Source organism: Rhinolophus sinicus, chromosome 18 (assembly GCF_057876585.1).
Source record: "Rhinolophus sinicus isolate RSI-liver-muscle chromosome 18, RSI-T2T, whole genome shotgun sequence".
Taxonomy (NCBI): Eukaryota; Metazoa; Chordata; class Mammalia; order Chiroptera; family Rhinolophidae; genus Rhinolophus; species Rhinolophus sinicus.
The window spans coordinates 48,380,545-48,408,302 of record NC_142518.1 but is presented as its reverse complement, the minus strand read 5'-3'; the positions used below and the strand labels follow the sequence as shown (position 1 = coordinate 48,408,302).

The 27,758-nt window shown below is 36.1% G+C and overlaps 1 protein-coding gene across 2 annotated transcripts in view; it reads right to left on the bottom strand.

Moving 5' to 3' along the window:
• SH3BGRL (SH3 domain binding glutamate rich protein like) overlaps window positions 1-20,017 on the bottom strand; it is a 136,670-nt gene extending 116,653 nt beyond the window's left edge. For both annotated transcript variants that reach the window (XM_074323575.2, XM_019717549.3), the window contains exon 1: window positions 19,771-20,017. Coding sequence is in view for 1 of the 2 variants with exons in the window: in XM_019717549.3 (XP_019573108.1) it covers window positions 19,771-19,815 (45 nt within the window). In the remaining variant the exon portion in view is untranslated. The remainder of the gene's footprint in view (window positions 1-19,770) is intronic.
• Between the last annotated feature and the right edge of the window lie 7,741 nt (window positions 20,018-27,758).

Sequence of the window (27,758 nt, the reverse complement as noted above, 5' to 3'; positions counted from 1 at the left end):
TTTTTCCCTTTTTCTTTTTCTTTCTTTATCTTTTCTTTCTCATTCATCTTTTCTGTTCTTATTTCTTCTTTTTCTTTCATCTGTTTTCTTTTTGTTGTTGTAGTTTGCCGGGTTTGTCTTGTTATTGTTTTGGTTACTGTTTTTCCATCTTGTTCTGCTGCTTTTGTTTCTGTTACATATTTTTGTTTCTCCTGTCTGATCATTGTTTATCAAGTTTTTGTGGGGCTGTGTTTGTTTTTTGGTGTTGTTGGTTTGCCTTGCCTTGTTTTTGTTTTGCAAAGTGGACAAGGGCCTACACTGGTCCAAGAGCTGAGACTACACCGAATTTGTAGAAATCACTGACCACAGCCTTTATTCACCTGTAACATCACCTTGCCCACCTACAGCTGCATTGCAAAGGGCACTGTGCTTGCCTGGGTGACTGAATCCACCCCCACAAACTGTGGAAAAGTTTTTTTTTACAACAGCAGACAGTCCACAAAGCCCGGGGGCTATCTTCATGGTGTTCAGTGACCCAAAACCTGCACCACAGACACTCAGGGGCAGCACTTGGGAATCTGTGATATTGAGGTGGAGGCTGGCTGTAGTGTCCTTGGGATGCTGTACAAAGGGGTCACAGGTCAGATATTGGTGTAAGACCTGGATCTGCATTAACATCTCAAAAACTACCACTCATGTCTCATAACCACTTGAATTCCATCCTGCCCAGCTAGTGCCACATCCCCGAGGGCACCCCCAACACTAGGTCAAACAGCCAGACACATGCTCCTAAAGAGACTCTTTTAATAGTTGGAACTTATGGGCAACTTTAAGGTGACAACAGGCCTAAGGGACTCTGAGCCTTTTACTAAACTTCTTCAGGACCAATACTGGCGGAAGCCAGCCTCAATTCACAGAGACCACCTCACCTCATGACTCCAGGTCCAGCATGGGTAGCAGCCAATGGCATACAGCTTTGAGGCACCTACCAGGTAGCCACGGCCCAGTAACAGACAGGACTGAAACAGCCTTGCATAGGAGCGCAACCCAAGAGACACCAGAACTTACACCCAAAGGCCACTGACAGACCAAACCAGAGTCCTACCTGGTTGAACCTACAAGCGGTACTCTGAAAGGAAATTTTACACAGGCACAAGAGCCCGCAGGGGCCAAGCCTCCTCTGAGGGGATCAACCTCCACACAGCAGCTCATACGTTGTGAGCAGAGCTTATTCTCCCAGCTAATCAGCCTGAGGGTCAATCCCACCCCCAGACAAGCAAGTAAAGATCAACTACAACAGCAATACCTCTGGGACACACAGGACAGGAGAATAGGGAGACTGTGTGATCCAAATATAAAACACGTACTACATAAGACCACCCAGTATTGACTGAGAGACATAGGTGAGCTAACTAATACATTAAAGTAATCACAGAGTGACAGGAGAATGAGGAAACAAAGAAACATGTCCCAAATTAAAGATTAGAAGAAACCTCTTGAAATGAAACTAAATGAAACAGAGGTATCTAACCTATCAGAGACAGAGTTTAGAACACTGATAATAATGATGTGTAAAGAACATAATGAGGACATAAAGAAAGATGGAGAAATCATAAAAACAACCAGTTAGAACTAAAGAATACAATAACTGAAATGAAGAACACACTCAAAAGAATCACCAGTAGATTAAATGAAGCAGAGGATCAGATTAGCGATTTAGAAGACAAGATAGCAGAATATACCCAATCAGAACAACAAAAAGAAAAAAGAACAAAAAACAATGAAAATAGTTTAAGAGACACGTGGGACAACATCAAGGGCAACAACATGTGCATCAAAGGAATACCAGAAGGAGGAGGGAAGGAACAAGGGATCCAGAACATATTTGAATGCAGGCATATCTCTAGAAACAAGAAAAATCTAAAATCAACAGGCTATCTTTACACCTAAAGGAACTGGTAAAAGAACAGCAAAAACAGCCCAAAGGGAGTACAAGGAAGGAAATAATAAAGATCAGAGAAGAAATAAGTGAAATAGAAACAAAAAAAACAATACAAAAGATCAATGAAACCAAGAGCTGGTTTTTTTGAAAAGATAAACAAAATTGACAAACTCTTAGCCAGACTTACGAAGAAAAAGAGAGGATCCAACTTAATAAAATCGGAAATGAAAGAGGAGAAGTGACAACAGATACCACAGAAATACAGAAAATTTTAAGAAAATACTATGAGCAACTATATGCCAACAAATTAGACAATCTGGAAGAAATGGATAAATTTCTAGAAGCATAAAATCTTCCAAGACTGAATCAAGAAGAAACAGAAATTCTGAACAGACCAATTACTACCAAATAAATTGAATCAGTAATCAACAAGGCCTCAACAAGCAAAATTCCTGGACCAGAGATCGTCACAGGTGAATTTTATAAAACATTCAAAACAGAATTAACACCTATTCTCCTCAAATTATTCCAAAAACTCCAGGAAGAGAGAAGGTTCTGAAGCACATTTTATGAGGCCACCATTACTCTGATCCCAAAACCAGACAAAGACATTACAAAAAAAGAAAACTACAGGCCAATATCCCTAATGAACATAGACACAAAAATGCTCAAAAAAATACTAGCAAATCAAATTCAGCAAGACATTAAAAAGATCATACACCATAATCAACTGGGATTCATTCCTGGCATGCAACGTTAGTTCAATATTCACAAATCAATTAACATAATACACCACATTAACAAAATGAGAAATAAAAATCATATGATCATATCAATAGATGCACAAAAAGCATTTGACAAAATCCAGCATCCATTTATGATGAAACCTCTTAGCAAAGTGGGAACAGAGGGACCATATCTCAACATAATAAAGGCCATATATGATAAACCCACAGATAACATCATACTCAATTGGGGAAAACTAAAACCATTCCCTTTAAGATCAGGAACAAGACAAGGCTGCCCACTTTCACCACTTTTATTCAACATAGTTATGGAAGTTCTAACCACAGCAATCAGACAAGAAAAAGACATAGAAGGTATCCAAATTGGAAAGAAAGAAGTAAAATTGTCTTTGTATGCAGATGACATGATACTATATCTGGAGAAACCCAAAGACCCCACCAAAAAACTATTAGAACTGATAAGTGAATTTAGTAAAGTAGCAGGATACAAAATTAATATTCAGAAATCAGTTGCATTTGTATACACCAATAATAAACTAGCACAAGGAGAAATCAAGAAATCAATCCCATTTACAATTGCTTCAAAAACAATAAAACACCTAGGAATAAATTTAACCAAGGAAGTAAAAGACCTGTACTCAGAAAGTTATAACACTGAAAAAAGAAATCAAAATACTAATAAATGGAAATACATACCATGTTCAGGGACAGGAAGAATTAATACAGTTAAAATGTCAATATTACCTAAGGCAATATATAGATTTAACACAATACCTATCAAACTACCAAGGACATTTTTCTCAGCTATGGAATCTATCATCCTAAAATTTATATGGAACCATAAAAGAGCCTGAATAGCCACAGCAATCTTAAGAAATAAGAACAAAGTGGGAGGTATCACATTACCTGACATCAAATCATACAACAAGACTATGGTAATCAAAACAGTATTGTACTGGCATAAAAATAGATACATAGATCAATGGAACAGAACAGAGACCCCACAAATAAATCCATTTATATATGGTCATTTATGGCAAGGGAAGAACGAATTTACATTGGGGTAAAGACAGTCTATTTAATAAAGGGTGCTGGGAAAACTGGACTGACACATGCAAAAAGAAAAAATGAAACTGGACCAGCTCCTTACACCATATACAAGAACAAATTCAAAATGGATTAAAGACTTATGTGTAAGACCCAAAACCATAAAACTCCTAGAAGAATACATAGGGAGTAAATTTGCAGACATTATTCTGAGTAATATTTTTACCAATATATCCCCTCGGACAAGGGAAGTAAAAGAAAAAATAAACATATGGGATTACATCAAACTTAAAAGTTTTTTCACAACAAGGAAATCATCCATAAAACAGAAAGGCAGCCTACTGAATGGGATAAGATATTTGTCAATGATAAATCCAATAAGGGTTTAATATTCAAAATTTATTTTAAAAAACTCATTCAACTCAACTCCAAAAAAACGAAAAAAAACCCAATTGAAAAATGGGCAGAGGTTATGAAAGGCAGTGTGGAGGTTCCTCAAAGAATTACGAATAGAATTGCCATATGACCCAGCAATCCCTCTCCTGGGTATCTACCCAAAAAATCTGAAAACATTTAGAGATAAAGACACGTGTGCTCCAATGTTCATTGCAGCTTTGTTTACGGTGGCCAAGACATGGAAACAACCAAAATGTCCTTCGATAGATGAATGGATAAAGAAGTTGTGGTATATATACACAATGGAATACTATTCGGCAGTAAGAAAAGATGATATAGGAACATTTGTGACAACATGGATGGATCTTGAGAGAGTAATGCTGAGCGAAACAAGTCAGACAGAAAAAGCAGAGAACCATGTGATTTCACTGATATGTGGTATATAAACCATAAACAACAAAAGAACAAGACAAACAAATGAAAAACAGAAACTCATAGACACAGACAATAGTTAATGGTTGCCAATGGGTAAGGGGGGCGGGGGGTGGGGGGTGGGAGATGAGGGTAAGGGGGATCGAATATATGGTGATGGAAGGAGAACTGACTCTGGGTGATGAACACACAATGGGATTTATAGATGATGTAATACAGAATTGTACACCTGAAATCTATGTAATTTTACTAACAATTGTCACCCCAATAAATTTAATAAAATAAAATTAAAAAAAAAAAAAAGAAAGAAAAATGGGCAGAGGACATCATGAACAGACATTTCTCTAAAGAGGACATTCAGATGGCCAACAGACATATGAAAAAATGCTCAACCTCACTAATCATTAGAGAAATGCAAATAAAAACCAAGATGAGAAACCACCTCACTCCGGTCAGAATGGCTATCATCAATAAATCAACAAACAACAAGTGCTGGTGAGATTGTGGAGAAAAGGGAACCAGGTGCACTGTTGGAGGGATTGCAGATTGTTGCAGTCACTATGGAAAACATTATGGAGGTTTCTCAAAAAACTGGAAATGGAACTACCTTATGACCCAACAATTCCACACTTAGGTATCTATCCAGAGAAATCTAAGATGCTAATTCGAAAAAATATATGCACACCTATGTTTATTGTAGTACTATTTACAATAGCCAAAACTTGGAGACAACCAAAATGCTCATCAGTAGACGAATGGATTAAGAAACTGTGGTACATTTATACAATGGAGTATTACTCGGCTATAAAGAAGAATGAAATCTTCCCATTTGCAATGATATGGATGGACATAGAGAACATTATGCTAAGTGGAATAAATCAGAGGGAGAAAGACAAATACTATATGATATCACTTATACATGGAATCTAAAGAACTGAATAAATGAGCAAAGTAAACAGAAATAGTCTCAAGAGATATAGAGGAAAAACTGATGGTTGCTAGATGGTAGAGGGGTGGGGATGAGGAAGAGGGGGAAGGGATTAGACAGCAAAAATTGGTCACTACAATATTGCCACAAGGATATGAAAGATAGTTTGGGAAATCTAATCAATAATGTTGTAAAGATTTTATAGGGTGTTAGATGGGTCTTATTAGGGAGACCACTTCATGGACAGTGTAGATGCCTGCACTGTACACCTGAAGCTGAATAATATTGTATGTCATATATATATATATATATATATATATATATATATATATATATATATATAGTCACAGGATACGGAGTATAGCATAGGGAATAGAGTCAATGGAATTGTAAATATATATATATATATATATATATATATATATATATATATATATATATAGTCAGAGGAGCAATAGACTGGGGGTAGGGGGTTACCACTTTGTTAGGAGGGGTGAAAAATGTCTAACTATTGCATTGTTTTGTACACTTCAAACTAATAATAAAAATATTTTAAAAATCTAACATTCATGGGAAATAAGGATAAGATCATTTCTTTGATTTTACAGATGGGAAAGAAAGTGTAGAGATTAACTTATAACCGTAAGGAGTTTGTTCCCCAATCGAGGGCCCCTTTGTTAATTAGTACACTAACAATGGAAAAGATTCCAACAAATTACTATTAAACAACATTAAGAAGCCACAGCCTTCAATTCAGAGTTCTGAAACAGCTGTGTTTTCTCTACAATGGTAAGCAGTATAATTCATAATTTTACAACAAGATATTTTTCTGGAAGCTGAAACTTTCAAAGGCATTGTCCTAGGTCTTACATTAGCCATAACATATGATTTTCTTCATGAATAACACTACCAACTATTATAAATGAACAATACCCAACACTTGTGCTTCAAGGAATTATTGACTTTATAATTTTAAAAAATGCTGATTTTGTGATTAGTTTAATTTCAATAAATCACAAGCCTCATGAAATAACCAATATATGAGAATATTCCCTAATGGCACGATCTCAGCGTACACTATCTACAGGCATGAACAATACCCAGCATGCTTCCTAAAAGGGGAGGCAGAAGAAAAAGATAAAAAATCAGCAGACCTATTTTAAGCTTTCCAAAACAAGGTAGTTTGTAAGCTCTTTCAGGACAAAGACTTTGCCCCCCACCCTGCAAAAGAGTCAAATATTTTATCAGCAGATATTTTGGAGATATAGATATAGATATAGATATAGATATAGATATAGATATATAGATATATAATTGAAAACTGGTATATCTCTACATATTGTATAGTGCTTTACTTCCTTTGCTTCCATGGTTTCAAAAATCTGATCTCCCTCTTCGCTACACAAAAAGAGGTAAAAAAGATCCTTCATTGGTCACCCACATTTCCAGACAATCTTAGTGCCAGAGTCTATTACCAAGGGCGGTTTTATATTTCCTCTTTGGACAGTTTACTAAAAGAAAATTGATTACCATCTTTCTGGAACAGTTCACAGACAATCCTTATGTGGATGGACTCTATGACCTCCTATGATCCCTCCTACCAAGATGCTTCTAATATTTTATTTTCAGTATGTTTGATACTTATAAAAATGGAAAAGACCAAAACCCATTTATTTGCAATGGAGAAGAGACTTCCAGTGTTATACTCTGAGTTTTTTAATAACAAGTGCCATTAATCACAATAAAGACTAATTTTTTCTATTTCCTTTCTATCTAGATATAGTTGTTTTCGCCCACTAAAGCAACATTATAAAAAATTTGATGAGACATCATCAAAATGGCAGCGTGAGGTGAGCCTCTGTAAATCTCCCCTGGAATTTACAACTTATCGAACAACTATAACTCCAAAAAGGACGCCCTGCACAGCAGACAGGGAACACGAAGAGGCCCACTACTGAATTCACCTAAAGGTGGGCGAATCGCACCAGCGGGGGAGGAGGGAGAGGAGAAGTGAAGAGACGGAGCCCTGCGGGCACAGGACGCAGACTTAGCTCAGTGCTCCGAGCTCGTTTCATCCTGGAACTACAGCAGCTGCAGGAGATGGAAGAACTCGGACTGCTAGGGCTCCGTTTATGGCCCACAGGGTTGAGGGGACAGCATATAACACGGCTGAACACAACGCTCACGACAGAGACCTCAGAGAAAAGACTGAGAGAAGAAGGCTGAAAATGGTGGTTTAAGCCCTCACTTCCTCAGAGAATGGAAGCCTTAGGCATTGAGAATAGCCACCCCCACCCTATCCTCCCAGAGCTCGCCCCGCCCCCACCTGCCCGGTGCTAGAAGCGGAACAGTAGCACTATCATATCAAAAGAACAGAATATTTGCTGTTCTGAGAACTGTAGACCACAGACACAGATTCGTAGCACAACTAGTTCCAAAAAAGGGGAGGGAGCTGTGGAAGTAGGACTGGCTGTGGGGGTGGTCGCCGCCATTGCTATGAGCCACCTCTCACAACTCACCCCACCACTGTCCCCACCTATCTGGGCGGATCCCAGCAGGAGTAAACAGAACTGCTGAAACATACAGGCACTGAATCTGGTTCAGGAAAAGCTTTGAAACTTCAAAAGATCTCCACATACCCACAGAGACACTGCACCCTGTGACCCAGGCGAACTACTAACAGAGGAGAAGCCCGCCTCCCATGGAATCCGCCATTGTGTGACAAGCTGGAATAGTGCAGAGAAAACATAGCACTACCGTGTGAGAGAGGAAAAAAGGCTGCAGTCAGAGAGAAAATACAACATTCTACCAACAAGCACTGGAAAACAGAAGTAAGACCTCTTCCAATCAACGTGTTGTAGAGGCCAATCCTGTAGATGTCGAGAAAGAGAAATAATAAATCAGTAATTGGCATGAATAACCAAGGCAACAAGACAGCTCAGAAAGAAAGTGAAAAGTCTCCAGAAAAGGAACTTAAAGATATGGAAATATGTGACTAAAATGACAGAGAATTCAAGATTGCAGCTCTGAAAAAACTCAACGAGATGCAAGAAAACACAGAAAGGCACATTAATGAACTCAGACACAATCAAAGAAAAACACTAGCATTTTATGAAAGAGATGGAATTTTAAAAAAGAACGAAATAGAATTTCTGGAGATTAAAAAAAAGAACTCAATAGAAGAAATTAAGAATGAAATAGCAAGCTTAGATACCAGAGATGACAAGATGGAGGAAAGAATCAGTGACATGGAAGATAGAAACCTGGAAATGACATGGATGAAAGAAGAGACTTGAGACTTAAAAGAAATTAAAGAACTCTACAAGAACTTCCTGACTCCATCAGAAAGAGCAATATAAGAATAATGGGCATACCAGGCAGAGAAGAAAGAGAGAAGGAAACAGAGAATATATTCAAACAAATTGTCCATGAGAACTTCCCAAACTTGTGGACAGAACTGGATCTTCGAATCCAAGAAGCAAATAGAACACCTAATTACCTCAATCCCAAAGGCCTTCTCCAAGGCACATTGTATTCAAACTGTCTAAAATCAATGATAAAGAAAGAATCCTAAAGGAAGCCAGGGAAAAGAAGACGGTAACCTACAAAGGAAAGCCCATTAGATTATCATCAGATTTTTCAGCAGAAGCTCTACAAGCCAGGAGGGAGTGGAACCAAATATTCAAACTATTGAAAGAGAGGAAATATGAGCCAAGAATAATATATCCAGCAAAGATATCCTTTAGATATGAAGCAAAGATATCCTTTAGATATGAAGGAGGAAGAAAGACCTTTCCAGACATACAGAGGAAGGAGAGAGTATTCAAATACACGACCTGCACTGCAATAAATACTAAAGGAAGCTCTTTGAACACCATCAACAGGGACAATTTGTGTCAACAAAAAAAAAGGGGGGGGGGAATAAAGGACTGAACCGGAATATGGCAATGGAGTGTGCTGATGAAAATAGAATACTCTAAATATCTAACTTGCTTTTATATAGACGTAAGGGTAACCACCCAAAAAAAAATCCAGAACTGAAATATATACTGTAACAAAAGAAGAAACAGAGGGAAATATCACAGAAGATCACCACACAGAAATAATAGACAACAACAAAAAGGCAAAGAAACAATGCAGACACAGCCTTACCAGAAAACTAAAGATAGAATGACAGGAAATCCTCACATATCAATAATCACCCTAAATGGAAATGGACTGAACTCACCAATAAAAAGGCACAGAGTAGCAGACTGGATCAAAAAACCAAACCCAAACATATGCTGTCTCCAAGAGACACATCTGAGCTACGAGGACAAGCATAGACTCAAAGTGAAAAGGTGGAAATTGACACTCCAAGCAAATGGTATCCAGAGAAAATCAGGTGTAGTCATACTGATATCAGATGAAACAGACTTCAGGGTGAAAAAGGTAACAAGAGACAAAGATGGACATTTCATAATAGTAAAGGGGACTATACAACAAGAAAACATAAGAGTCATCAATATTTAGGCCCCCAATCAGGGAGTACGAAAAAATACAAAGCAACTACTAACAGAACTAAAGGAAGAAATTGACCAAAACACAATTATAATAGGGGACTTAAATACATCATTGATATCTATGGATAGATCATCTAAACAGAAAATAAATGACGAAATAGCAGCCCTAAATGACACATTAGATGAAATGGACAACATTGACATACATAAGAGCACTTCATCCTAAAACATCAGACTATACTTTTTTTTCTAGTGTACATGGAACAGTCTCAAGGATAGACCATATATTGGGACATAAAATCAGCCTCAGCAAATTTAAGAAGATTGAAATCATACCCAGCCTATTCTCTGATCACAAGGCTTTGAAATTTGATATTAACTACAAAAAGAAGCAGGAAAAAACACAAATACATGGAGATTAAACAACATATTTTCAAAGAACAACTGCGTCAAAGAAGAAATTAGAGGAGATCAAAAGATACATAGAAACAAATGACAATGAAAATACATCCTACCGAAATTTTTGGGATGCAGCGAAAGGAGTTTTAAGAGGGAAATTTATATCATTACAGGCCTATCTCAAGAAACAAGAAAACTCCCAAATAAATAACCTCGTTACACCTTAAAGAACTAGAAGAAAAAGAACAAATGAAACCTCAGGTCAGCAGAAGAAAGGAAATAACAAAAATCAGAGCAGAACTAAATGAAATAGAGAACAAAAAGACAATACAATAAAATAATATGACAAAGAGCTGGTTCTTTGAAAAGATTAACAAAATTGACAAACCCTTGGCTAGACTCACAAAGATACAAAGAGAGATGACACTAATTAACAAAATCCGACTGAAAAAGGGGAAGTTATCACGGACACCGAAGAAACAAAAAGGATCATCCAAGAATACTATGAAGGACTATATGCCACCAAATTCAATAACCTAGTAGAAATGGACAAGTTCTTAGAAACATTAACCTAAACGAACAATTCTAATACTTCTCTAACCAACCACATCATGCAGTGAAGAAAATCAAATCAGTCTCTATAAATAAGTGATTTTCAAAAAGTAATTAGATTTTGATTTACAGTAAATCCACTTGGACATCTAGACATAGATTATTTAGATAAGACTGTGTTAGATGTTTTGTGTTTTAAAGCATCACATGGTACCTCACTTTTCAAGAAATACAAATGTAGAGTCACTGATTTTTTTTATTAGTTTCAGGTGTACAAACCAATGTAACAGTTAGACATTTACCATTTATACCCCTCACAAAGTGATAACTCCCCTCCCCCAATCTACTACCCCTCCGACATCGCATACAGTTGTTTCATTTCCACTGTCTCTATTCCTAATGCTGTACTCCACTTCTTGTGAATATATATATATATATATATATATATATATATATATATATATATATTCTTGTGACATTCATTATTATTCAGCTTCAGCTTCAGGTGTATAGCACAGTGATCAGGCATCTACACTGTGGGGACAGAGCCAGGAGTGCAGTTTCTAGGCTCTCGGCCTTACGTGGAAAGGTGCTGGCTCAGGTAGTAAATGGCCATCAACTGTGATTGGATGGCGATCAGCTGTGGCTAGTTGGCCATCAGCTGTAACCAGTGAGTCATTGGCCACTAATATAACTGCTGTGGCTACGCTAGCAGCAAATCGGGGCTAGCAAGAAGATGGTGGCTGGCAAGCGCGGACTGCAGTTAGCACAGCGGAATGAGGGTTGCAGATTGCAGAGAAGTGGACAGCAGGTTACAGATAGTGTGGCTCCTGCTTCCTGTGTCTCCAACCCGGCCGCCAGTGAGACTACAGTGGTATGACTCCCCTATCTATGGTTCCGTGGGTGTTCCTTTTTGGCCTCACCATGTCCTGCATTCTTATGTGGGGAGCGGGACCAGAGACCCCGCATGACACCCTGTATGACATACACTGTCCCTGAAGTGGTCTCCCTAATAAGACAAGTGTCCATCGGATTCCGTACAAAATCTTTACAACATTATTGATTATATTCCCCAAACTGACTTTCATATCCCCGTAGAGTCACTGACTTTTGAAGTTACACACAATGCTGTGTGGCTGATAGGACTTCTCCCAAGCAGTCCTTGACATTTGGGCAGTGGAAGGATCCCCTGGGATATGTTGTTTTAGTTCTCAAAGTCAACCTTTTAGTAGAGTCTGACCAAATTATATATATACTATATATATATAAGTATATACATATATATATAGTATATATATATATATATATATATATATATGTATATATATATATATATATATATATACACACACACATATATATACACACACACACATATATATAGATGTAAATATATATAGATGTAAATAAATAAATATATATATATATATATATCCCTCTCTTAAGCCCCCTTATGCAGAGCCTGACCATAACCATACAGTTTCTAAGGGGATACAAACACATACCAATCAAAAATCATTCTTCAATTTCAACTTCAAAACTAATCATAAGTCCTAATGCAACTGGACAATAAGTAAATGTTCAGTCACACTTTCCTCAATGTTTTTTGTACTTGCCTTTTAATAGCCTCTTTTTGAAAAATCAAAAGTATAAATTCTGAGTCTGGTATAGAATTGGCCTTATTCTTCATCTTGTTAAATTTCCTACTTATTCCCTTTAAAACTCAACCCTGATTATCCTCTCAGCATTGCTCAGAAGAGATTTAAATTGAACACTTTTCTTTTTTAAGTAGAAATTCACTGAAAAAGTTTTACTCCCAACCCCTGCCTCTTTTGACTTCAAAATATTTAGTTGATACACAAGACCAGTTACGTTTAAGTTTCTGAAAGTGTGATATCAGATTCCATAATCTTCAGTAATGGATTTCCAATAACAAAACTTGTAAAAGCTTTCTTCCATGATACTCTTCACTTTATGTAATTTATATTCCACTTGTGAGGGTGATGAGCAGCAGAGCTTTAGTGACCTACTCAAATCACAGAGGCAACAGCCAATAACCCATATATCACTCTGAAGCTACTTGCTCTAGCTCAAAGCTTAAAATCCTTTCCAAAAACAATTTGTCTTTATCTACTTTTAGTTAGACTGCCTTACACAAGGTAATTTTCTTACTGGGATAAAGGTACAAGTTCTGCATTCTAACTAATAGTATATACTGAGCCATTGTGACTTTAATTTTCTGGTCTGAAGAATGCTACATACTCTACATGATGTAACAGGTCAATAGAATTATTCTTGGTACTGCTATCAATCAATTAAGAAGTACTTTTCATAATTTTCCAAGTTCATCAGAAAAGCAATTTTGCAATGATTTTAAATTAGTTTCAGAGCCCCGTGCGTGGTGAGTAATTAGTAAATATCAATCAGGAGTCAAAAATAGCATAGGGGTTAGACTCATGGGCTCTGGAATCAGACAAATCTGGGGAGTGTTTTGCTAGCTCTCTATCATTGTTAGCTCTCTGAGCTTGTTTTCTCCTCTATAAAAATAGGCATAATAAGAGTACTGACTTCACTGAGTTGTCTCTAGAATTAAATGATATAATACATATAAAGTTCTTACCACTATGCCTGGCACATTTTAAGTGCTCAATGAATGCTAGCCCTTATCATTAACAACTAAAGCTTACACATTGCTTGCATGAGAAATTAAAGTGAGATATTTGTCATATTTTTAACATGTTAAGTAATTGTCTATGCTCATCTTCCCTCTAAATCAACTTTGAAATATTACACTGGATAGAATGGTTTCTGATATCATACAGCTACTAAAATATATATATATTTAGTGTTACAATTTTTTCTAAATTTATTGTATTTAATTTTTAGTTATTTTTCTCAGTTACAGTTGACATTCAATATTATTTTGTACTAGTTTCAGGTATACAGCATAGTGGTTAGACATTCAGGTAATTTATGCAGTGATCCCCCTGATTAGTCTAGTACCCACCTGGCACTATACATAGTTGTCGCAACATTGTTGATTATATTCCCTATGCTTCACTTTACATCCCCATGACAACACATATTTTGTAACTACCAATTTGTATTTCTTAATCCCTTCACCTTTTTCATCCAGCTCCCTATTCCCCACTTCTGGCAACCATCAGTTTGTTTTCTGTATCTATGAGACTGTTTCTGTACTGCTACAATTTTAACTTTGAGAAATATACTGCACTTATGATGAAACAATTGGCTGAGTGGTAGTGGTGAAACAGACAAATTTTTCTCATATTATAACAGTTCAACTTGTCTTGACTAACTGTTGGAAATCCCCTAAGCAAAAAGGTTTGCTTCCACTCCTATTCTTTGATAGGGTCTCATTTCCAGAAAGGACTAAGCCAAAGGGACAGAACTCAAAGAGTAGAGCAGTACTGCCTTCCTGATGAATTTAGAAAATTTATAAAATCATAAAAAGCCACCTTTTAATTATGTTGGTATAGCCACACAAAAGCATTTTTCAAGGGAGAGTCAAAGACATAAAAGTTCAATATGTGGAACAAATGCTATTTAAAAATGTGCCCTTGGTTAGGCAATTTTATTTTTAAAAAACTGAATCATACATGAAAACGGTGCTACTAACCCCCCTACTTCCCCCACTCTCACCTAACTCTCACATGCAGATTATGGATAAAGACAGATTTGCTTGGTTAGGCATTATCCAGTCTTTTTCTTTCTTTTCAGAAATCATGCAGTCTTAAATGGCAATTATAAATTCCTAATTATATGACAAGATTTTAGTGTACTATTAACATTATCTCTGTTCAATGCCTATACACTAAGAGGATGTGTAAACAACACAGTGCTTAGGAGTGGGTTGTGGAGTCAGAAAAACCTGGGTTCTAATCACAGTTTTACCATTTGTAGATCCTTAATCTTGAGCAATGTACCTAATGTTTCTGGGTCTTAGAGCTAGCACCTCTAATTACATAAAATAATCCTAATAATATTATAGTACTTACCTCAGAGTGTTGTAATGATTAAACTAATTGAGATAATGTATGTAAAGCACTGGGCACAATGCCTGACATATATGATGCATAAATAAATATTAGTCTTTACTATTACCAGTCAAATCTTGACTAGTCATGTTAACAAAAGGGTAATAACAGAAAAAAAAATCTAATGACACTGACACTGAATGCTTTTAAACATACAATCTTTGAATTTGTCATGCTATTTTTTAAACTTGTATTTGATTTTTGTCTGATGTTCTGGCAATCTACAACATTTCAAACAATCTAATAAAGCCAAAATGTGAGGGGCTCTGGGCTAGAAAATAATTCCTTTGCTTAGAATTCTTCCCTACTGATCAAGTGTAAAAAGTCAGCTTTGCCTCTCATATTACTAAAAACATTCATCACAAATGAGTTGTCCCTCCTCTCTCAATGTACATTTTATTTAATTTTGGTCTGGATTGGAGGAAGTAATTAAGTACCAGCTTTAAAAGGCCTCCTGGTGGGCTACAAAGTAGAACTGAAAGAAAATGTGCCAGGAACAGATCCTCATTCTGTTTATCAGGAAGAAATGAAATATAACATCCACATTTGATAGTTCAATTAAATCAGAAAATATTCCTGTAAAAGACATGTTTGATTGCACAATATATATTTTTGAAAAGAATTTAGAGATTAACTACAGAGAATTAGAACATTCGACCTGATTGTGTCTGGGGCTTCAATTTTTTTTTCCAGGCCAACCAGGGAGAAGATTGACCTTAAGGTTTGTTGATCAAAACCCTTCCTCAAAAGAGTAACCAGTCTTTGAGCTAAAATTGAGTCCATTTTATCCTTCTCTCCTACCAGATTGTGAATCTTTTACTAAGCTTCAACAATACTTTTGTCTCTACAACAATTTGACTTTTAAATACCTTTTTAAATAACTGTTTCCCAAGCTTCTTTAAGTTGGGCCAAATTATTCCCAAGGCTTTGCCATTGTTGCTGTGACATTTAGGAAATCAGTCATCAAATAGGGGGCAAGTTGAAGATACTGATCTTGAGTTCCTGTGTTTGCCATGTAAAAGCTGCCCATTTTCCACTGTTTAGAGCATCCAAAAAGCATGTCCAGTCACCTGATGAATAGTTTCTGATTTTGCTCTTCTAAGTAGTTTATGAATAGCTTTAAACAGCATTCAAACAAACCTTGGAAGCTATAACAAAGACCACAGGATACATCAAATCAATGTTCGATTTATACAGAAACAGAGCAGCAAAAATACCCCATTACTTAAGATGCAATTACTTGAGAATCATATAGATGAACTGTTGTTCTATACTCATATTATCCAAATGAAGAAAATACTGTGACTAGTGACTCATGCATTGGCTATAATAAGTGTTCATTTTATTCACTTGTTTTTATAACGTGTGCACTGAATACTGCCATAGAGGAAAATTACATATATTTAATGTGCTATGTGGACAATCCAAGCTACAACTTTTATGTTTTAGCAATCATAAAAGAGATCATTTTATATGTTATTCCATAAATAAAATACTCAAAAATTATCTATATACTATAGCCTTAAAATTTCTACACCAAGCACACCTAGAATGCACAGAGACCATGGAATGGATATCATTATAGAGCTGAGGGAAAGAAGTATGAGAAGAAAACTCCCAAACCAGTTAAAACCAAAAAAAACAAAAAAAAAAAAAAAACGAAAAACAAGCTATCATCACTCTAGCAATTCTGACCAAAGGCCAATGTTGATTTTTGTTAAAAGTTATTGAAATTGATTAAGCTATATATGCTCTGTGCTTACTGTTCCTTTTCCATTAAAAGTATATTTACAGGGCGTTGCAATCTCAAGAAAGAAAAATATGCTGTATACTACTGTGTTACAGTGGGTAACGACATGCATGAACAGTTCTGAACAAGCAGAAATCACTTCTTATAGACAAGACAACTTAGAAGTTGCACTCCTGCTAAATTGTTTCCATAAAAAGAAACAGTATTAAGACCTAAATTTTTCATACCTTGACCTATAAAAGACCAGTTCCAAATGTGCAGGTCTTTTCTATCTGCCTAGCCTTGAGTGAAAAGTCATTTAACCCACTTACTGACATTCACCTTTAGACATACTATCCCTCTTTCACACTAGTTCTTTTTTTCTGTTCCCCTATATGTATATACCCAGGCAATTCTTCCATTTAAAAGATTTATTATTTTCCATACTTCTCACCTCATATTGACATTTATCTCCTCACGCCTCCTAGCTATAAAGTATCACTGGGAGGATGTATTTCTTGGTGGTTAAACACATTTTTTGCATTCAAACAACTTGTATTAGATTCAAGCTCTGTGGCTTACTAGTTATGTGACCTTGAGAAAGCTGTTTAATCTCTCTGAACCTATATTTCCTATCTCTACTTAAAAATAGAGATAAGCATAGTGCCTAATTCATAAGACTAGCAATTGTCAAGAAAAAAAATGAAATAGTACCTAACACACTTAAGTATTTCTACTATCATTATTATGGCTACTATCAAGAAATCCATTACAAAAATCAACATACTTGCTTTCATTTCTAAACTTTTAAGAAGCAAGTGCTATATTGGGGCAAAGTTGACTACAAACTTGAAAACATTTTTTTTTTAATCAGGCTATGAGGGACAGGGCATCTTGAGAAAAGGACAATGTAAGTTAATATTGTCTTGCAATTCTCATATATCCTACCTTGCCTGATAAAACATCTAATATTGGTTGTTTTATGACAACTATTAGGAAGAGTCAGAAAACAGTCAGAGATTTCCAACCCAAAACCAAAAGCTGTCTTTTAAATGTTCTTCCAAGAACTACACTTAGTCACTTAGAGGAGTAGCTCACTTTGTGCACTTGTTGGGTTCCCATTACAATGTTTGGAGTAAAATTTCTAAACCAGATCTTAAAAATAACATGGCATCAATTTTAAAGGAAAACCCTAAGTATTGCAAAGTAAAGTGTCCCCATTTATGGTATAAAGGATCTCTTCCTGAAGTACACTCACTTTATACTGTTCTAGCATTCTTTAAAAGTACTGTAAGATAATAATAAAATAAGAATTTTTGATAACTGGTTCATCAGAAGTATAATTACTGCAACAACAGACAAATCTCTAATTACCCGTAAGAAAATAAAATTGAAACAAAACACAAGTAGCATAAAGATTTCCTATTTGCATAGTCTTCAACAATGGAGTCTAAAAATGGGCATAATAGGAGACAGCAGCCATGTTTAAGGCTCTTAGAAACTTAAGTCTTAACAAAGGGAGAGGTATAGTTGTTCATACTTGAATACAAATTCTGAAAGGAGTTTATTCTTGAATCTGCTTTTGGGGGAGAGGTAGAAGAGCAAGAAAGCAAAGAATAAATAGCAGTATTGAAACTGCATATCACCCAAAGTGAAACTAACTTCTTCCTGATCTGTTCAATCTAATTAAGGGTTTAACTAATGGTATTGAGCTGGTCTTTAAAATTTTACAATCATCATATTGGACTTAAGACTCGGAGCAATTCAAACATTACTGTGAAATAGCAGATTTAATATATATGGAAAATAATAAGGCAAGAAGCTCATAAAGTGAGGTTCAAAGGCAATAAAAAAACTTCCTTTTATGTCAACGTAAACTTGCTCAAAAAATGTAAGGTTAAGTTTTCTATTTCAAAACTGTCTAAACACACCCACACGTGATGCCAAGAGAAGACAAAGTTCAAGGTTCAAGGGTCTTGTGATTTCACATAACCTTCAGTTCTACTCCAAACTCTCTTAGGGGGTAAATAAACCAAAGAAAAACAAAAAAATAGAAAAGTACCTGCTATAAAGCTCAGAAGGGAGAGGGTTCCTTGATCCCACATCTTAAACCCACACATCTGCTCTTGCCACTGTTGGCTTTTCTCTTAAGTTATGAAAAAGAGATATGGTACTTTCATTTATCATGGATATACACTCATCTTTCACCTCAGTTTATCCTTTTGCTACCCACAGCTGCTGAAAAATTATTATAAATTAAGAGCATGTGAGTGGGGGCTGTCCTATCAGTTGAAGAGACAGCAAGTCCAGTCTGCCACTGTACAAGAAGCCACTCCTTAGTTCCATTTCTCGATGTATTTGAAGAGTGAGAAACTGTTAGAAGTAAAATCTTTTGATAGAAAAGAAAAAGTCAAAATAAGGAACAATACGGGAGGGGGAAAAAAACAGGTCCCTTGTCATTTTTTTTAAAACCAATAACTTTGTATCATTGTTCCCAACTTCCCCACCCATTTTGTCTTGTTCTAACAGATTCTTTAGGCTGAAGTTAAACACCCTCTCCTACAGACTTGCAAAATAACTCTTTGATTACAGGAGTCTTACTCTCTGAAAATAATTGCAATGCCTCCGTTGGCCTCCACTCAATTCTCATTAGAGCATGTTTTACATCCTTTGCAGATGTGCACTCCCGCCCTCACCTCAGTAACTAGAGCACATATGTCAAATGTCGCACTCTTGAAATTCACCAGTGTGTGATTTTACTTGACTAGTAAAGACCCTAAAGACGCTGCCTATACCACCATCTCTCATCTACCAAAACTCGGTAGTTTTATTTTTCCTTTAAAGAAGAAACCTGGCCCTAATGTCGTAAGGCAAACAAAGCTAAACTCCATGGCAAAATGAAATCGATGCAACAAAGGGAAACAAGGGAAGAAGGGCGGTGGGTGGGAGTGTCTTCTGAAAGAGAAGCTGCCTGACGAACTTCTGCAATTTAACGTTTCTGCAGCACCAGAAGACTGGTATGTAGGAAAACAACAAAGGTGGGCTCCCCACCCTCCTTACCGCGGTAGAGCCAGAGGAAGATGCAATATACACACGGATCACCATCCTGGGAACAGTGGCTGCGGTTGTTTGAGTCCTGCAAATGGCTGGAGAGCAGCTGCAGCAAAGGCTGGAATTGAGATAGGGGCCCAACAGAGGTTGGAAAAGAAGGGTGGGGGAAGGTGGAAGGGGAACTCGCCAGAGCTCCGCCTCCTCCCTGGGCTGCTTTCACTGGGCTTGGAGCACGGCCGTAGCAGCCCCAAATCCCGGAAGGCACAGGCGCGTTTGCATCATTTCTAATTTTTTTTTAATAGGGAGTCTCGAATAGCACCGCGAGATCTATTGAAACATTTCTTTTTTACTATTCCCTCCCCGAGAAGAGGGAGAAGAGAAAGAAACAGAAAAGGGCAGCATTTAATTAAATTAAATTAGAATGAAGGACCTTTTCCCACGGAGATTAAAAGTTCTGCGTATAACTTCCTGCTCGAAATTGTGTGCAAATAAGAACACAGATCTTCCTTGAAAGAGGAAGCTTTATGTTAGCTACAGACACTAGTAAGAAAGCCCATGCTCTCAAAACCTTGTCTATTTTAAGACTCCTATATGTTATGTAGTGATTGTTCTGATGTTAGCTAGAGGCAGGAAGTGGGCAGTGAAGGACTGAGGGATGCCACAGAGGTTTTAAAAAGTTACAGGTTTCCATAAACCCAGAAACGACAAGATTAGGTTTTGTTTTTTGTTTTGTTTTCTGAGTTTTGCTTTTTGTTAAGATAGGGAATCCTGCTTCTGTGAGAATTCGCAGGAGGACTGATTGACAAACTCAAGAATGGAGGAAGAAATCGCAAACAAAAAAGAAGTTTTGAAAATACAATGTAAGAGTGAATTATTTTTGTTGTGTTTTGTATTGTTTGCTTTTTAACTAACTGAATTTGGATCCTATGTTGCAGGAGATGCTGAAATGAGAGAACAGAGAACAAGAGAACAGAGAAAGCAAATGATTATTTGTAACTCTAGGGAAAACCAGCAAACAATTGATAGTGTCCAGAGAAGGACTATATACTTCAGACTAATTTCAAATTTCCAGATTATATCAAATAAACAGAAATAAGGAACTTACAAGATGAGAGGAGAGAGGGAGTCAGTCACTTTTCCTACTTCTTTACTTTTCCTTTGAAGTCTGTCCTCCCTCTATATTCTAGTGGTTTTATCACCTTTTTCTAGGTTCAATAATTATAATAGCTTCCTGTTACCTGTTCGCAGGTTCTCCCTTCTCCACTTTATGTGAACCATACAACACACTTGAGAGTTGGATATTATTGCATCAGTTTTACAGAAGAAGAAACTGAGACTCAGTAAAATAAGTAATTTTCCCAAAGTCATATAGCTAATAAATTCCAGACTCAACTAGACCTCAAGTCCAACTCCAAAGGCAACCCTCTTAAACATCATTGTAACATACTGCCTTCAACAGGAAAAGTACTCAATAATTATAGGTATTTTTCTTCCTTAAACATCACTTTTATATGGCAATAAAGGCAATGTAGTCTAAAATACTTAAGATAGCTCTTCATTTACTATCAAAGCAACCCTAAATTATGTTTCTACAAAGCTCCTACCATAATCTGGCCCTACACTTTTCAGACAGTCTTACCTATTGCTCCCTTAAGCTAACTTCCCTGAAAAATCATTGTTGATTCCGCACTAAAATCACCATGCTTATTCCCGTTTTCATGCCTTTGCTCTTCCTGTCCCTTTCTTCACCTTTCCCCCACGTCTTCATACCCTTTTCTGACCTCTCCATCTGTCCAACTCTTACTTTTTCTAGACACATCTCAAAATCTTTATACGAATAATCCAGCAGAGTGATCTAGTCACCCTCATCATTGTCAATCAACATCAGAGTGCCTGTTATTGTGTTTCCCAGCCCCCAGGACAAGGAAATCTTCCTTTAGGTTTTGATTTGGCAAAATGGACATAATTTGCCATATATTAACATAGGCCAATCTCCTAACCCTCAGTGGCCAAGATATATTCTGTTTGGACCTATAGTGTCTTTTGAATTGATGAAAAAAATAAAGAGAAAGAAAGAAAAACTCTTCTATTTATTCTACATATCCATTTGACAAAATGAATATCTCCAGAGAACTGCATGTCAGGATTAGCAGTGAGTCCAATGGGCCTTATCTGGAACTTTGAGGAATGGGAAGATGATTCCTGGTGCTTGAAAATTTTTTTAAATACAGGCGTATTAATCTAAGTGAAAATTTCCCCAATAAATTGATATATAAACAAAATCTTTTGGTCCTTATTAACAGCACTTGGAATGCATAGGGGGAGTATTGGGCTTTACCAGTGTTTTTGTCCTGGAAATAACATCATTGATTTTATTAGACTTGTTCCCTACTGTAGTCAGCCATCCCTGGAATGTAATATTCTAGATGGCCATTTTTGCTTCATTTTAATCCTTCGTAGAACAGTCCCCAAAACAATTTGTTCATATAATTTGATTGAAAAGATTAAAGCCTGATTAAAGTAAAATGGATCAAAGAGCTTTCAAACAGTATTTGTGACTTATTGCCATAGGGTATCTATTTATTTATTAAACAAATGCTAATATTTCCCCAAAATTATAAAATAAATGCATGCTGTGTGCAGAAAACTTAGCAAACACTGAAAATAAAAAATCACACATACACCCAGTATCTGGAGATAATGACTTTTAATATATTAGTGTAAGCTCTTCTGGGCCTAGTTAGAGATAGATAGATGAGGTTGAGTATGAAGGGTTGAGAGAAGTGGCAGGAAAGGAAGAGAGAGAAGTAAATATATTTTTAAAATTTAGTTATAAGATGCATACTTCCTTGTAAACAGCTCATTTTCACTTAGAAAATATATTTTAAAAATTATCCCATGTCAGAAAATATAATTTTACAATACGAATTTTCATGGCCTTGCATGATTCCATTTTATAGATGTACCAAAAGTTATTTAAATAATTCTGTATTATTGAACATATTGGTTTTTTTTTTTCAATTATTATATATTGTAGTTAATGCTAAAGCATATACTTATCAATAAAGTTTTACCACACCTCTAATAATTTCTTCAGAATAAATTCCTAGGTGTGGAATTGTTGGCAAACTGGATAGGTACTCCAACCTACTATATATTAAACTGTTATAATTTGGGCCTCGTGTTGCCATAGTCTAGAGAAGAAAAGACTGTTGGTTTCATCAGAGAAGTAGCTGATGCTACCCCAATCCCAATAAATTTACCTCCCCTCTCTCCTTCCACACTTGTTTTCCTGATATAAGCCCCTAACATTCAGCACTTTTCTAAGGTGGCAGGTAAGTCCTACAAATATCCTTCCCCATGTCCTTTTTGATGGACCAGGTACTCATACTGGTAATGGTGTCAGACTGAGTACAGCAGTACACAAAATATACATTTTGGTTCCCTGTTTTAAATTTTTGGGCCAACTGATGAGCTACAGGGTGGTATGGAACAGTTTCAGTAAGTTGTGCATACAGTGACAGAATTGGGATGTAAGGCAGCGCATAGGTGAACAGACAGAAAAAGAAGGCAACAGACTTGATATCTGTTCACATTGGAAGGCTTCCATATAGATTAATAATTTCAGGTAGATATGGATCATGCATGTGGCATAGGATAAGAACAAGAAGACATCTCCCATTCAAAAATTCTACCTCAGGCTTCAATCTCCATGCTTCCGCCTCTCAAATCTTTTGCACTGTATTCATTGGAGGTTTTATTTTATGATGTGAAAACTCCCTTACGTCTTCAATCATTTCTCTGAATATTCTTTCTACCTCCTTGCCTTAACTGATACTTGTTTGTCCAGGGCAGCACTTCCCCTCCTCGAGTAGAAACTGCTTATACTCTAACACCCCTCTCAGGGTTAGCAGTTTCCACGAAGGTTTATCTTCATTCCCCATGCCAAAAGAGGTCTGCCTAGAAGCTTCATTTTTTTTTGCTCAGCAAATGCTCCCTGGGCAAAAGCAGTTCTAACTCATCACTGAGGTCTTTGGAGTTGTAATCTATGCCCTTTTCTTACCCTGGTAATTCCTCACTTTCTTGTCTGTATCTTTGATGTTTTCAAGATTTTATAAAGTATTTTCTAACATTTTAAATTGCCTCTAACAAAAGAGTTCATCCATATCACCTATTTTTCCTACTTTTGAGAAAGTAAAAATATCATTTATCCCACAGTATAAAAAAAATACAAAACTCCCAATTAAATGTTTAATGAAATATCTATAAAACATTACCACATCAACTTTTTTAATAATTAAATTTAGTACTCATAAAAATTTCATTTCATTTAAAAACAATTTGGAGTTCAGATTTTTTTTCCCTACATCAGCAGAATTCCCAAATATGTATAATGGCTGCAGAGAAATCAGTCAAGCATAATTTGATGAATTGCTTGGTGCTGAATAATTTTAAAATTAAAAACAAAAATTATAAAATATTAATAATAATTTTATTTAATATTTAAATAGGAGGGTAGGTACATTTGAATGTTTATACTTTGATACACTGTGGAGTGGTGTTTCCAAAATAAAAGTACCTGGGTTCTTGATGGTCTTCAAAGAGACCTGATTGGTTATATAAATGTGTAACCACTATGTTGTACACCTGAAACTAATATAAAATAATATTGAATGTCAACCATAACTGAAACAAACAAAAAGAGACTTGATTGTTAGCTTGAACCACCAATAATGTTATTCAATGATGACCTGGTCCCCACCATTCTAGCTGCTCTGACAGGTGGGAGACTAGGAATATAACATTTTTCTTCTATTAACAGATAACACATTAACACATAAATATCTAAATATAGAAAAAAACACTGCACTTTGGAGGACTTACTATTGTTCTCTTTGGGTGTCAGCAGCAAGGGCAATATACGCAGTGGAGACAGGGTTGTTTAAATAACAGAGTTCTATGCTTAAGAAATCTAAGCCTGTCTCACTCCCTGCTTCATGGTGATGTGCATCAGCAGGAAGCAATTTTAGGACTTGGTGACAAAAGTTGTCTTTGAAGTATTAGGGCCAGAGTTCTGATCTCAACCAAGATGTTATGTCCATATCTGTAGCAGCTAGAAGAAGCCATGTGGAAAATAACTGTTCTGTGCTTGGAAAAGGAAACCTTAAAGATAACATTTTTATCATCTCTGTACAGAATTCCAGCAGAGAGGCAGAATAAACAATAACAAGAAAAGTTCTCAGGGAACAATAGGAGTCCAGGCAAGAGCAATACCGATTTCTAAAATCTCCTGGTACTTGCAATAAAGACTACTGGCCCATTATTCTTTCTTTGGGTATCACTGATTCCAGTGATGAGTCAACCTGTGAAGATAACTCGGTTATCATTAGAAACAAATGTAACGGCGCTGGGGTGTAGGTATTATTTCTTCCAAAGAGAGGCCTGCTTTGAGATCTCTTACACACACACACACACACACACACACACACACACACACACACTATGATTTATAGAATTATAAATCTGAAAAGGACCTCAGAAGTCAGTGTAACCCCCAAGCTCCCTCCACACCCTAACAATAATAACACCATCAAAGAATCATCCAGGAATTGCTTGTGAACACCTCTAGCTACAGTCAACTCACAATTCCTGATACATCCCCATTCCGTTTTTGGTCAGCCCAAAGCTCTAGAAATATTTTTATGAGGTTGAACTGAGAACTGGTTCCTTTTATGTTTCTTTGCTAATAATAATTCAGTTATAAATTCATCTCTATTTTCATGAAAGCCTTTGTAATAGGGAGGCTTTCTGTCCTACAAGTTAACATTTCCAGTTTCTCTAGCCTTTCTTCATATGCTGTGATATCCAGAGGTCTCGCCTCTAAATATGTTCCAATCTGTAAATTTCTCTCTTCTTCAAAGGGCGGTCCCCAAAACTGAATTTCATGCAACAAATATGGTATGATTAGCGGTGTATAAAGTAGTATGGGGTCCTCATTTTGGACGCTATGTTTCTCTTTTATTCCTTCTATTTGGTATTTCAACAAATAGAAGGTTATCTTATTGTGGTTCTAATTTGCATTTCCCTGATTACCAAACAGTTGTGCAACTTCATATTTTATTACCTTTGGATGTGTTCCTCTGTAAAATATATGTTCACAAATTGTGCCCATTCTTTTTGTCCTACTTTTCCTCTATTCTGAATAGCAGCCTTGTGTCCTTTATATACCGGGGATGCCAAAAAAATGTATGCAAGTGGACACTTTGTTCAAAGTTCTTCAAGCAGTAGTTCACCATAATCAGAAATTTTTGGACGTTGATGGTAACACTTTGAGCACCACTTGTAATTACAGAAGTCAAATGTGACTTATAGTCATCTTTTGTTATTGGTATATGTTGAGTCTTACAATTTTAATAATGTTTTCCTTTCTTAAAATGTGTATACATTTTTTTGGCACCCTCTGTATGTTGTAAATAACTTCTTACAGCTTGAGGCTGGGACTTTTACTCTTTTCAAGCTGTAATTTTATGAACAATAGTTATTTTTAAAAGTTATATATATACATCGAGAATACTAATATCTAACATTTCCTTTATATTTAGTTAGATTTATGGTTAGCATTGTGAAAGTTGCTTAAGAAATCTTTCCAGAAAATTTTCTCTTATGTTCATGTATAAATATTTTATTGCAGTGCTTTTTTACGTTTAGAGCTACAATCCACCTGGAATTGATTTGCATGTAAGTTTTGAGATGCAGAACAATTTATTTCAAAATAGATATCCAATTATCCTAGCACTAGTAATTGAAAAAAAAAAAAAAAAGCATTGTTTTCCCACTGCTTTGCAATGCCAAGTTTGTCAAAGAACAAGTGACCATACATGCATGGATGTCTCTTTCTGGTATCTTTATTATGTTCCGTTTGTCTGTATGTCTACCCTTGTGCCAATACCACACTATCTTAATTATTACAATTTTAAATTAAAGTTTATTGAAGTGACAATTGTTAGTAAACTTACATAGATTCCAAGTGTACAATTCTGTAATACATCACTTATATATCACATTGTGTGTTCACCACCCAGAATCAGTTCTCTTTCCATCACCACATATTTGATTCACTTTACCCTCATCTACCACCCCTCCTCCTTTACCCTCTGGTAATCACTAAATTATTGTCTGTGTCTATGGGTTTTTGTTTCTTCATTTGTTTGTCTTGTTCTTTGATTGTTCTCAGTTTTATAAACCACGTATCAGTGAAAAAATATGGGTCTCAAATTTTTCTGTCAGACTTGTGTCATTTAACCTAATAATCCCAAGATCCATCCATGTTCTCCCCAAAAGCATTATTTCATCTTTTTATGGCAGAATAGTATTCCATTGTGTATATATACCACAACTTCTTTATCTAATCATCTATCAAAGAACACTTTTGTTGTTTCCATGTCTTGACCACCATAAATAAAGCTGCAATGAAATCGGAGCACATATATCTTTACAGATAAATGTTTTAAATTTTTTCGGAAGATACCCAGGAGAGGGATTGCTGGGTCATATGGTCATTCTATTCTTAATTTTTTGAGGAACCTCCACATGCCTTCCATAGCAGCTACACCAATCTGTATTCCCACCAACAGTGTATGAAGTTTCCTTTTTCTCCATAGCCTCTCCAACACTTGTTATTATTTGTCTTGTTGATGATTCTCAGTTTTCACATCTAACTGATGTGAAATGATATCTCATTGTGGTTTTTATTTGCATTTATCTGATGATAAGTGATGTTGAACATTTTTCATATGTCTATTGGCCATTTGTATGTCCTCTTTGGAGAAATGTCTATTCAGGTCCTCTGCCCCTTTTTAAGTTAGATTGTTTTTTTGTTGTTGAGTTGTATGAGTTCCTTATTTATTTTAGATATTAGCCCCTTATCAGATGCATTGGTTGCAAAAATCTTCTCCCGTTCTTTGGTTGCCTCTTTATTTTGTCGATGGTTTCTTTTG